The sequence below is a fragment of the Silurus aristotelis genome, assembly GCF_946808225.1.
Source record: "Silurus aristotelis genome assembly, chromosome: 14".
Classification (NCBI taxonomy): domain Eukaryota; kingdom Metazoa; phylum Chordata; class Actinopteri; order Siluriformes; family Siluridae; genus Silurus; species Silurus aristotelis.
In genome coordinates, this window is record NC_139587.1 from 16,638,614 (window position 1) to 16,651,031 (window position 12,418).

The window sequence follows — 12,418 nt, forward strand, 5'->3', positions numbered from 1 at the left end:
CAGTACAGTCTCAACAATGAAGCATGGTGGTGGCAGCATCATGCTGTAGGGGTGTTTTTCAGCTGCAGGGACAGGACGACTGGTTGCAATCAAGGGAAAGATGAATGCGGCCAAGCACAGGGATATCCTGGACGAAAACCTTCTCCAGAGTGCTTTGGACCTCAGACTGGGCTGAAGGTTTACCTTCCAACAAGACAATGACCCTAAGCACACAGCTAAAATAACGATGGAGTGGCTTCACAACAACTCCGTGACTGTTCTTGAATGGCCCAGCCAGAGCCCTGACTTAAACCCAATTGAGCATCTCTGGAGAGACCTAAAAATAGCTGTCCACCAACGTTTACCGTCCAACCTGACAGAACTGGAGAGGACCTGCAAGGAGGAATGGCAGAGGATCCCCAAATCCAGGTGTGAAAGACTTGTTGCATCTTTCCCAAAAAGACTCCTGGCTGTATTAGATCAAAAGGGGGCTTCTACTAAATACTGAGCAAAGGGTCTGAATACTTAGGACCATGTGATATTTTAGTTTTTCTTTTTTAATAAATCTGCAACAGTGTCAACAATTCTGTGTTTTTCTGTCAATATAGGGTGCTATGTGTACATTCATGAGGAAAAGAAATGAACTTAAATGATTTTAGCAAATGGCTGCAAAATAAAAAAGAGTGAAAAATTTAAGGGGGTCTAAATACTTTCCGTACCCACTGTATAACCCCTTTATACATACACACATATACAGTGTATATACACTGACATAACATTATGACATTAAACATTGTGAGAGGTGAAGTGAAATACACTGATTATCCCTTCATCATGGCACCTGTTATTGGGTGGGAGATATTTGCAGCAGGTGAACATTCTGTCCTCAAAGTTGATGTGTTAGACGCAGGAAAAATGGGCAAGCGCAAGGATTTGAGTGAGTTTAACAAGTGCCAAATTGTGATGTCTAGAGGACTGGGTCAGAACATCTCCAAAACTGCAGCACTTGTGGGATGTTCCTGGTCTGCAGTGCTCAGTATCTATCAAAAGTAGTGAACCGGCGACAGGGACGTAGCTCACTGATGCATGTGTGGAGCGAAGGCTGGCTCGTAGCTCAAACTGCTGAAGAAGTTAATGCTGTTGATGCTCGATGGGTCAGAACTGTTTTGGCAACAAAAGGGGGACCAACACAATATTAGGCAGGTGTTCATAATGTTATGCCTTATGTATGGTGTATACTGGTTCAGCAGGTGCATGTGTGGCATGTTTACTGTATTAAGGGTAGATTGTACAGTCTGGTGTAGTGAGATGTGTAATGGTCCATGGTGACCTTTTATTTTGCCCAGCATACCGTATATGAGAAGATAAAAAACAGGGAAAAATGGCATTTGGAAAGACTTTTGAATAAGAACAAGCTTCATGTATGTCATTAGTGGTCACTGAAGAGATGTATTAGGCATTGAACTCTACTGTACAATAAATTGGATTGTTTCTAATTGTACTATAAGTTTTACTGAACTGGAACTTTCAAAACACAACTGCGTTAGTAAACAGATTACAGAGTAATATATTTGTATTTATTTATATTTAAATATTATGAAATCATGAATGAATGAGAGGATCCATGGCAGCTTAAATTTCAATATAATGTTTGGTATAATGCAACATAGATGAGCATGGTTCGAAAATATATCAATGTTGATTATACTAAATAGTATATTATATGATCAGATAATTTAATAACACTAGAATGAAAATATTAATATGAGCAATGATAGTAATTGTTAACTATTAGAGCTTCAGTTGTAGAAAATGAATCTGCCTCTGACCAGTCAGATTTAAGAATTACATGGTTGTTCATTATAAATATTCATGTATTTTTATTCCAGACCTTTTTGAAAGCTACACATAGGCCTTCATTACAGACAAACTGTTGTCTTTGCTTTGTTGGGTTTGGTTACAGTTATGGATTAATCCATCGGTCGTTTCGGTATTCAGAAATGCAACAGACAAATCAAACTCACATGAAGTAAACCTTTTATTGATAAGGTCTCAGAGAAGACTTGCTTAAATGTACGGATCCCTCAATACTGATTTGGTACATAATGACATCCATAATGAGTCTCTTCACAGTGGATAGAATCCATTTCTACGGTTTTGGGTTCTAGTACAGCAACTTTGCATGAAAACAAAACCTAATCAAACAAAAACATCAAACTGGGGATCAATACTGTTTATCTGGAATATTGGAGTGCCACAAATCCTAGCGTCTTTATACCAGCTATAGGTTTGCACATTACAAGCCACCTTTTGTTAGAAATATAAAATGTGATATTATGAACAATATTCTACTGCATAAAGGAAAATCTATACACTGTACATAGAGATATTTCGAAAAAAAGCAAGTTTCACAGTTTTAAACTTTATTTAAAGTATAAACAATTTTGAACACTTTACATAAATGATTTTTTGTCTATGACTAATTTGCTTAAGCAACTCAAAATTAATATAAAAACTTAATGAACATTTCTTACATATTTTACAAAAGAAAATACTCTGTTTTCTTGGCTAAAAATGGTGACGTCTTCATGATTGTCATAGAGTACTAAGAATAATAAATACATAAATAAAAAGAATGAACGTAAAATAAAAAATTGTTTCTTACACTAGTTACAGTTAAGCAGTTTAATCTGGATAGCATGAATGTATCTTTCTTTTTTTTCCCCGATGTTTCTGTACAGAAGTGCCCCGGTTAGAGTCTCACAAATCTACTGCAACTGAGATGTACAATACTATCTCATCTAAAGCCCACCCAGAACATCAGTGTTCACTGACACACCACAGATATTATTCTACTCCTCCAGTGACAAAACAGAACAATGCTGGACACTGATCTTATGCAAATATAGCCATAATTTTCCTTGTTTAACAAAAAACAAAAAACAGAACAAAAAAAAAAAAAACAAATCAAACAAAGAAACAGTTATCCATTGTTGGAGTTCTGCTCTTATGAAGGAACATAAAGCAGTTTGTGGATGGTACTTTACACAGCCGCAGTTATTGAGAATACAGTATGAGGCCTGAGACTGGTATGACTGATAATCCACTTTGTGGATGTTGCTCAGTTCCAGTGTTGTGACTATAGGCCCCTGTGACAACTCGAGAGAAGCATCCTCTCTGCAATCCAGATCACGCAGAAACAGATAGTACCACGTGGCACCAACATCCTCTCCGAACCCAAAAAATATGGGTAAAAATAGTATTTCTTTTTTAAAAAGGGGATTAATTTTTTATTTTAATATTAACAGCCGATCTGTTTCAGTTATTTGCAGTGCACAAAAACAGTTCTTGCAAATTATTTTTTGCCCATGGCAGTAACAATAATATTCTTTTTAAAAGTCCCTGCAGCGTTCAGAGAGTTACCCCTTAAGTTTATTTATTCTCCGTGGGTAAAGGAGATAGGTCAAAAGAGAACAGGGGTGAGACACAGAGTGGTGCAGAGGAAAAGAGAATGAAAAATGCAGAAGATAAGAATGCGCTCGGAGTTCTGTTACCTCTTGCCCATTTCATTCTGTCTGAGAAACTGGATGTTGGTGCTGCTGTCAGCCAGTTCAGGGTATTGCTCCACGGGTAGCACATAGTAACCATCATAGCCCTGAACTCTCCCTGTCGAGAGCAGTTGCTGCCTCTCACCCTCGGTCCACAGGCGGCTCCCTTCCTTACCATCTCGTGTCCTCTGCTGCTCTCGCAGCCAGGCGCCTGCCAGTGCCCGCTGGCGTGCCAGCTCGAGCAGCCGGGCGCGTTCCTCATCCAGCGTGTCCTGCGCCAGGCCGTAGCGCACGCTCAGGGACAGTGCAGTCGACCGCAGCTCGACGGTAACGCCGCGCCGCGAGCGCCCACTCACTGTAATGTTGATACCGGCCCCTTCCAGCACCCTGCGCCCATTGCTGAGCCCCAGCGCCAGCAAGTCTGCATCAGCGGAGCCGATCTTCACAAAGAAGTGGCAGTCATGACCATCCTGCACGTAATGCGTGCCCTCCAGGTACACGGCGTTGTTGAGAACCAGAGCCACCTTCCTGCTGTTGTCGCTGCCCGTGCTAGAGACACCCGTCACTACACGGCCCTCTTTCACAGCCAGCATCATGCCCTGACCAATGATGGATGGCACTGTGCCAAACCAATGACCTGGTTTATCACGCTTGTTCTGTCGATCTTTATTGAGCAGCTGACCCTCTAAAGCCATGAAAGCCTGGTTGTGCCTCTCAGCCTCCTGCTGAACTCCTGACATCAGCTGCAAGAAAAAGGAAACGGCTGGAGTTTAGTGGCAGCACGCTTTAAAAATAGGGATAATTACCACAGACAAGAATACCAAACATCCAAGGACAGTTGTTAGGGCAGTACAAATATTTCTAAGAAACCTTTTCTGTTATGCTTACATCAACTCATTTTCAGGAAAAGCTGTCATTGTAGCTTAAAGTACACAAGGAAGTGCTTCATTTTACAGACGATCACATTATAAAATTCAAGAATTTGTATTGATTCAGTGTTTGGTTACAGTAGTATCATTTGTTCATAAAATCATTTATTATATGGTGATTTATTTATAGAATAAATGTCAATATAAATGTTTTGGACGGGTTTTTAAATTTTGAGTAAAAACAATAAGTTGTGTAAAAGGGAAATGTATTGAAATTATTGGTAGTGTTAATCATCAATACACTACAGATGCAATGAAAGTTAAAATTTTTCTATAATCAATAGCATTCCCCCTTATAGATAGGATTTACAATTGCTTGAACTTGAAAACTCACCTGGCCATTCTCACACTCCTGACTGGCTTGTAGTTCATATGGCGGATCCACAAAGTATAAAGTGTGTTTAGGGAAGCCAGCGATGATGTTACTGAGCTGGAAGCCAAACATCACCAGCCAACTCTTTACATCTGAGCAAGAAACATATAAAAACCGTGAGTTTTTAATTCACAGAAACCCACTATGTTGATGTCAAAAGCTTGTATTGAATGAATCACATTAAAGGCTCTCAATCTCAAAGGCTTTGTGCCACCCTCATTGGTGAGCCTATTCACCCTGATATAAGACCACTACTTACCTGTGACATAATTCTTCACATCCAGCATATCGCTGAGAGGATTATTGTTCTTGAACATGTACAAGTTAAATGGAGCCAGGTCCTTGCTGATCTTCTGCCACATGGTATAATCAGGTGATGTCCATCTGGCTGCTAATACATCATAGTCCCTCTGTGTGAAGTGCACGAGCTTGGTCAGCGAATCGTAGAGGCCACCGTGGAATCCGATTACCAGCTGGAACTCAGGATTGGAGTCGTGGTACACCTCACCGTAGGCCGTGTACTGCACCTGCTTGATCATCTGTCCGTTGCTGCTAAAAACGGCCAGTGGTGTTCCTGTGTTGTCTGAGGCAATATAGTACTCCTCACCGCTGCTCACCTCCATGGCGAACAGATGGCCTTGCAGGTCATAGTAGAGTGAAGTGATTTCTGAGCTTGAGTGGTTGAAAACATGCGTGACTCGCACCGGGTTGTTCAGGTCAGCGTAGAAAAACTGCAGGTGCTGCCCCAGGCTGTTCTTGGTAGAGACTCGTCGTCCAACTCCATCGTAGCGGTACTGCACACTCCATCCTCCTCCTACACGGCTATACGCTCTCACCAACTGTCCTTTGGAGTTATAGTCAAAGACGTCAGAACCCCTCTGGCTAAGAAAGCCATCTTCATCCAGCTTGTACTGCACGTCGCCAAGGCGCGTGATTCGGTCCCGCAGGTCATAGCGTAGTGGCATGAGACGGGCACTGTTGCCAGGGTTTAGTAGGTGCAGATTACCATTGAGGTCATAGCTGTAGCGCCAGGTGGACCAGTCATTGACCTTGACCCCACTGAGCTGCCCATCACCGTCATACTCATAGCGGTACTGCGTGGTGTTGGCATACGGCCCAATCTTCAGCTCCCTTTTGATCACACGACCCATGTTGTCATACTGCACTGTCATCCAGTACATGAGCGAGCGGAAGATTTCATACTGCACCTCTTTTATGCGACCATGTGCATCAAAGTGCTTGCTGAGCGTCATTACGGCTGTGGTGATGATCTGATTGATGTCATAATAAATGACACCAAACTTGCCGAAATGTTCCACTTTGCCAGAAATCTCATCATAGCGGTACAGGTCCACAGGTAGTGGCGTCTCACTAATGACTGGCTTCATGCTCGCTATTCGGAAACTGTTGTCGTGATAGGTGTAGTCGAAGCGGGCATTCACCATGCCTTCCTCAGAGAAGCGGTAGATCTGTTTGTCCACTAGGGGACCCATCTTACGATATCTTATAGTGCACGAGAAGCCTCCACTCTGCAGATTGACCATCTTGAGCACACCAGATGTTTCATCATAGCCAAAAGTGACAGCAGTGCTGTCATACAAAATCTCGGAGAGCTTGGCCAGTTTGCCATATTTGTAAAGGACACGGCGTCCTGTACCCAGGAAGTATGTGGCCTGAGGGCGACCATCTTCACTGAAATCATAGATAATGGAGGCATTGCTTTCAGGGGGGTTATAAGTGTTCCGGATATAGCCGATGGACACATGGGTAAACATTGTGTGTCGAGCCACACTAGGCATAGTGACCGCAGTGATACGATCAGATGGATCAAACTCAAAGATGTACTGCCTCTGACTCTGCAGGAGCAGCACCACCGACTGTATAAAGAAAAAAATAAGACATTTATCTTTATTGCAATCGAAGATTTATACACCGATTAAAAATTTTTTTATAGTTTAACAGCCATTTAGAATACTACACTAGTCTAGTATACAATACTACATATAGCACTGTAGCTAGAGTTGATTTGGAATTGAAATTATTTGACACTGACAACCTGAGAACTCACCCTGTCTAGGTAGCTGTAGCTCCACACCTTGCCGTCAACAAACGCGCGGGAGAGGATGCGTCCTTGTTGGTCAAATTCTGTCCTCTCACTCATACTGCCCCGATGCAGGCCCACCAGCCGTCCAGTGGAAGAGTAGGATACGTTTACTACAGCCAGGCTGCTGCTAGGCTGCCAAATAGCAGGTCGGCCCTGAGCATCATAAGTAATCCTTAGTGTGAACTTCCTGTGGTCATCATAAATCTTCTCTGTCCGTGTGTTCCTGTCAAAATCGATGGAGAGCAGGTTGCGTCCGTGGGCCTGAAAAAAAGATGTCAGTAAAAGGGTAATTTCCTTGAAGAGAGTCTGACCCCATTAACTGCGAATGTTTGATGAAAACTAAGCAGCTTTACTCACCCTTAATTTCCTGCCAAACACCGTGACCTTGCCCTTGGTAAGCTCCTTACGCAGTCGCCACTCTATAGAGTTGAGTCCATTGTCGGTGGGCAGAGTGATGTTTCTACGGCCAATGGTAGGGCTCACTGACCCCGCCAGAATGTGAGGTTCCGTGTGGTAACTGATACCCATCCCATTAGCGTAGATCACTCTCAGCGTGCCATTGTTACACAGCTGGTAGCTGTTCCTTACTTGATCTGGAGAGACAAACAGAGGGAAAAGACAACATTTTTTTTTATAATTTGTGCTAAATATTTCATCTCTGGACTTCCACACAAGCCTTTTTTTAATTGGTGGTAAATATTATATCCTAGATTCTAGCACGAGCCTTTTTTTTTTCCTTTTCTTTCCTTTCCTTTCCTTTCCTTTTTTTTTTTTTTTTTTCAGCAAAAAAAAAAACAAATAAATAGCTTCAGATTTAAATTATATTGCCTTTGACTATAAATAACTTCTGGTTACTTTTGTGCAAGCATGCTGTATAACACCCACCCACTACATAATTATCACAGTATAATAAAATAAATGTGGGGTTGGCTATTAAAAATGCTCGTCTTTTCGTTCATTAGACCAACAGACTAAATGTTTTATAAATATGCCGTTTTTCGCTTATCTGTATTACTAAGTTATACAGTTAATTAAGAGGCGGAAGTAGGATTTTAATTAGAAATCTGTGTGCACAGATGTCGAACAGGAAACATCTGGAGATTTTAATGATTTTCAACTTCAGGTAGCTGAAAGTTCTCCTCTTTCACTGCCCTCCTGGGCTGAATCCTTAATTAAACTTGGACATTTTCCCTCTCTATGCCCCTAGAATGCAAGGTAAAGCTATTACTTTAGGCTCTATCTCATCTGGTGTATGGTTCAGGGAAAGGGGCCAACCGCTCTTGGTGTATATTTCTTACCTGTTCCAGTATGTATGTATGTATGTATGTATGTATGTATGTATGTATGTATGGGTGTATGTGTGTGTGTGTGTGTGTGTGTGTGTGTGTGTGTGTCTGTCTGTCTGTCTGTCTATCTATCATCTCTCTCTCTCTCTCTCTCTCTCTCTCCCCGAATGACATGGATTTACTGTTTCTCCCAAAACATATTTCGGTTTGACATGGCAGAGGCAACGACATGGCAAAGTTCATAATGAAACATTTGAACGCACACACCTTGCACTACAGTGTAGGATGCCTCAACTGATGAAAGGTTTGTAATGACAGTGATGTCATCATCTCTGTTTGAGCTCTCGATGTCGATGTTAATGGACTTCTCAATCTCTCTATGCAGACTTGTCACCATTCCAGTTGGATAGGTCATATTCGTAAGCCTCCCCTCGCTGTCATATCTGCAGGCGCAAGAAGTTTACAAAAATATACTTAATAGAAAACAATTCTGAAATAACCCGTGGAACCACAATCAAGTTCTGTGATTTCTATGACTTTCAAACTGCCGCAGCAGACAGTTTCTCATATAAATGCATCATTGCATCATTTGGGTCTGACTGATTTTTAGCATCAGAGGCACAGCAGACACTGTGGGTGTATGACAATTCTGTCACATAAAAGCAGGCATGCTCTCATGTGAACTTGTATGGTAATATCCGAGATCAAAATATTAGAAAGCTTATCGTATGGTGAGGTTCTCAATTGGCAGGCTTGTCCCTAGCCTGTGTTCTCACTTTCTTTCTCTCAATCTCTGTCTGGAATTCCATGGAGACACTGTTTAGAGCCTATCACAGATCTGTTCCAGACTAACTGATGTCTGTTTTAGTGGAGTGCTGTAGAGGGAACACGTTCTCCCTGTTCAGCTGCTTGTTTTTTTTCCCTCTTTCTTCCTTTCTTTCTTTACATTTTTATTTATTTATTTATTTTTTTGAAAGCAGGTGCAATTACATAGGCAGACAGCAGATGGAAGCAATGTTTCACATAATTCCCATTATGTAGGGATGATCCTGAATACAAATATTTACACATCCTGATTTCACACAGTCATAGGGGAATAGACACGTCATATAAACCTCCACAACCCATTTTTATTCAGAGGAAATTGAATCTGAACCTTATTAAAATGTGAAGTTCTTTTGTGTATGTGTTTTTAAACAGAATACAATAGACGAAGCACACCCACACGCACGCATACACACACACACACACACACACGCGCACACACACATACTCACTCACTTACTCATAAAATGTGGTCCAGCCTGTCTCGTCAGCCTTACTGGCGAGCAGACCTGTGCTGCCACTGTAGCTGAGCTGTACAATCTCCTGGTCAGAGGTGGAGATAGAGCGCAGACTGCCTCCTATATCCAACCCCAGAGTTAACACCTTGTTGTCAGGGAGTAGGTGGAGTCTAACTGTGCTAGCGCCACCCAGGCTTCCACCCTCCCTGCGCACTAGCACGGTGTTGTTACAGTTATCCACAACGGCAGCAAGTTCTCCCTCAGGCGTGTAGCTAAAGTTGTAGAGACTCATGCCACTGACCAGACTGATGGTATGCAAGTGGAGACCCTCCTCACTGAACACATAGAGCTCCTGTTCTCGTGGTGATGCCACCTCATATTGGCCAGCTGCGTTTGGGCCTGGGCGGTTGGCGTGCACAGCTCGAATGCGAATGTTGTTGAGGTCAGCGATGTAGAGTGTGCCATCAGGAGCCACTGCTAGTGAGGTGGGGGCATTGAGGCTGGCATCAGTGGCATATCCTTCATCGCCCGCATAGCAGTTGCAGTTTACATCGTTCTTGCAGTCACACTCAGACGTTGCCCCAGCCAGCAATGAGATCTCCCCGTTGGCACTGACCTGGCGTACCCGATTGATTTTTTTATCATCGCTTTCAGCAATGTACAGTACACCAGAATGGGAGACAGCAATGGCAGTGGCACTCTCCAGTGCTGAGTGGATAGCCAGCCTGCTGAGGGAGTAGTCGATGCCTGGAACCTGACAGTGCATGGGCCGACCAGCCACAATGCTGACCTGATGGTTTTCAGTGATGCGTAGGATAACATTGTTCTCTAAAACATACAAGGAATTGTCCATGGGGTTTACTGCTAGGTCAGTGGGCCACTCCAAACGTACCTGAAACAACAGCAGTCATGGTTCATGTGCCAGTAGAAACATTTTTCAGGAATCATTGTTAGTAGCCTATTAAATCAGAATTAATAACACATCTTTCAATCCAGCATCTACAGAGCTGCCTGTGTACTTGCATTTTAAGGCCACACAGATTGAGAATCTGAAACCATTTCACTACTCCAATGCAAAAACAAGACAAAAAAAAAAAAAAGACTTCTATTTCGAGGATTTGTGTGATCCTCTGAGCATGCAAGGATTAGTGTTCTTGGCGCACCTGGCTGACGTCCATGCTGGCGTCACAGCTGAGTGGTCGTACAGCGGTGAGATCATTAGCCCCCAGAAGTGTGGAGATGATCCCATTCTGGTCCACCTTCCTGATCATGGTCGCATCCACAAAAAACATCATTCCATTTTTGTCAACTGCAATACCTAAGACATTAAGAGAAATTGTAAGACATGGGTTCTTTTTTCCAAATGTGCCATCAGTTGTTTTAAATATCAGACCCTCCTATCCAATTTCTGCTTCGGCAATGATATCCATCCATCAAACGCCACCTTCTCTGAAGCACATCGGTTCACATATGGGGGCGGAGGATGAAATAGACCAAAATAGCTTTTTGGAGACATTGAGACAATAAGAAACAAGTAGAGGGAACTGTGTAGGTGTCTGATGGTGGAGGTCAAAGGTGCTTTGCACCACCGTTGTGACTAAACTGAGAAGCAGAAAGACAGGAAGACAAACCCGAAAAGAGCAAATGCAGAGCACAGTAGATGCAAGAGTGCACTTCTCACAGTCATCTGGGAGTTAGGAATCAGGCCTGTGTAGTCTGCTACCCTTTCTATTCATGATTCCATGTCATAGATGAAAAATGTGACAGTGTGACATTTCTGACAGTTTGGTGTCAAGTTTCTTTTTTTTATTTTATACAATGAATCACAGGATTTCACAATAAGGTACATATTTAGAACCGGCAACTTAAGTTCAACAAACTTGTCAATATTTAAACAGGGAATATCCTTTCCATTCAGTTGCCCAATGAACAGTTTAGACCTTTACATCTGCCAGATCTTTCTTGTTAATTGCCTTTTGAAACAGGAGATTTTAGTTTTCTAGCGTATTGGCTTTTAGGACGAGCTTTACAAAATGTGCTCAAAGCAGACAGCATTATTTCCTGTGCTGTCAACTGTAATGTAACATGCCAAGCAAGAACTAATAAATTGTAAAAAGACAATAACAAGTACAGTTTACACTCTGTTTATATTATAACACAGGCAATTTTTGAAAAGTTTTTTTAAATGTTGACAATACGAGTTCCACCTGCATTAATTGGCTGCAAGACAACTAATAATAATTGATACAGCAAATCGTCATTTCTGCGTGACTGACAGCAGTATAAAACATAAAAGTTCCTGTTTCTACGCTTGATAGGAACACAGGTAGGTACACTTTTTGAGCATTTCTGCCAGGCGCCACTCCGACAGTACCATTGTGCTGGCTGTGGGGTCCTAAGACAGGAGCCAATGACCATGCAGTCGGCACAACTACAATGTCAGAGTAGTGCCAGGCAGAAATGCCCAGCAAGAGTCCTTACCTGTGAAAATGCTAAAGTTAGTGAAACTGAGGAAAATGGTGTGTGTATTTATTTTACATTTTAGCTATTATGTTGAATAATTATTATTAAAAAAATGTCCCCATGTTTTGGTGAATTTGCAGAGTGTTAAATGTATTTAAATAATTAAGATGTAGTTAGGTATGAAGTCTGAATACTGATGTGAGACAGACAGACAGACAGACAGACAGACAGACAGACAGACAGACAGACAGACAGACAGACAGACAGACAGATAGATAGATAGATAGATAGATAGATAGATAGATAGATAGATAGATAGATAGATAGATAGATAGATAGATAGATAGATAGATAGACAGGCAGATAGACAGGCAGATAGGCAGGCAGGCAGGCAGGCAGACAGACAGGCAGGCAGGCAGACAGACAGACAGACAGACAGACAGACAGACAGAC

General features: G+C 42.2%; 1 protein-coding gene across 10 annotated transcripts in view; it reads right to left on the bottom strand.

Annotated features, from left to right (window-relative positions):
* Nucleotides 1-1,999: 1,999 nt before the first annotated feature.
* tenm2a (teneurin transmembrane protein 2a) overlaps nucleotides 2,000-12,418 on the bottom strand; it is a 295,269-nt gene continuing 284,850 nt past the window's right edge. For all 10 annotated transcript variants that reach the window (XM_083561554.1, XM_083561553.1, XM_083561551.1 and 7 more), the window contains 8 exons: nucleotides 10,666-10,820; nucleotides 9,505-10,394; nucleotides 8,487-8,662; nucleotides 7,291-7,526; nucleotides 6,898-7,194; nucleotides 5,089-6,706; nucleotides 4,791-4,921; nucleotides 2,000-4,270 (listed from right to left, as the gene is read on the bottom strand). In XM_083561554.1, the coding sequence (XP_083417680.1) occupies nucleotides 3,530-4,270; nucleotides 4,791-4,921; nucleotides 5,089-6,706; nucleotides 6,898-7,194; nucleotides 7,291-7,526; nucleotides 8,487-8,662; nucleotides 9,505-10,394; nucleotides 10,666-10,820 (4,244 nt within the window). In that variant the 3' untranslated portion in view covers nucleotides 2,000-3,529. The remainder of the gene's footprint in view (nucleotides 4,271-4,790; nucleotides 4,922-5,088; nucleotides 6,707-6,897; nucleotides 7,195-7,290; nucleotides 7,527-8,486; nucleotides 8,663-9,504; nucleotides 10,395-10,665; nucleotides 10,821-12,418) is intronic.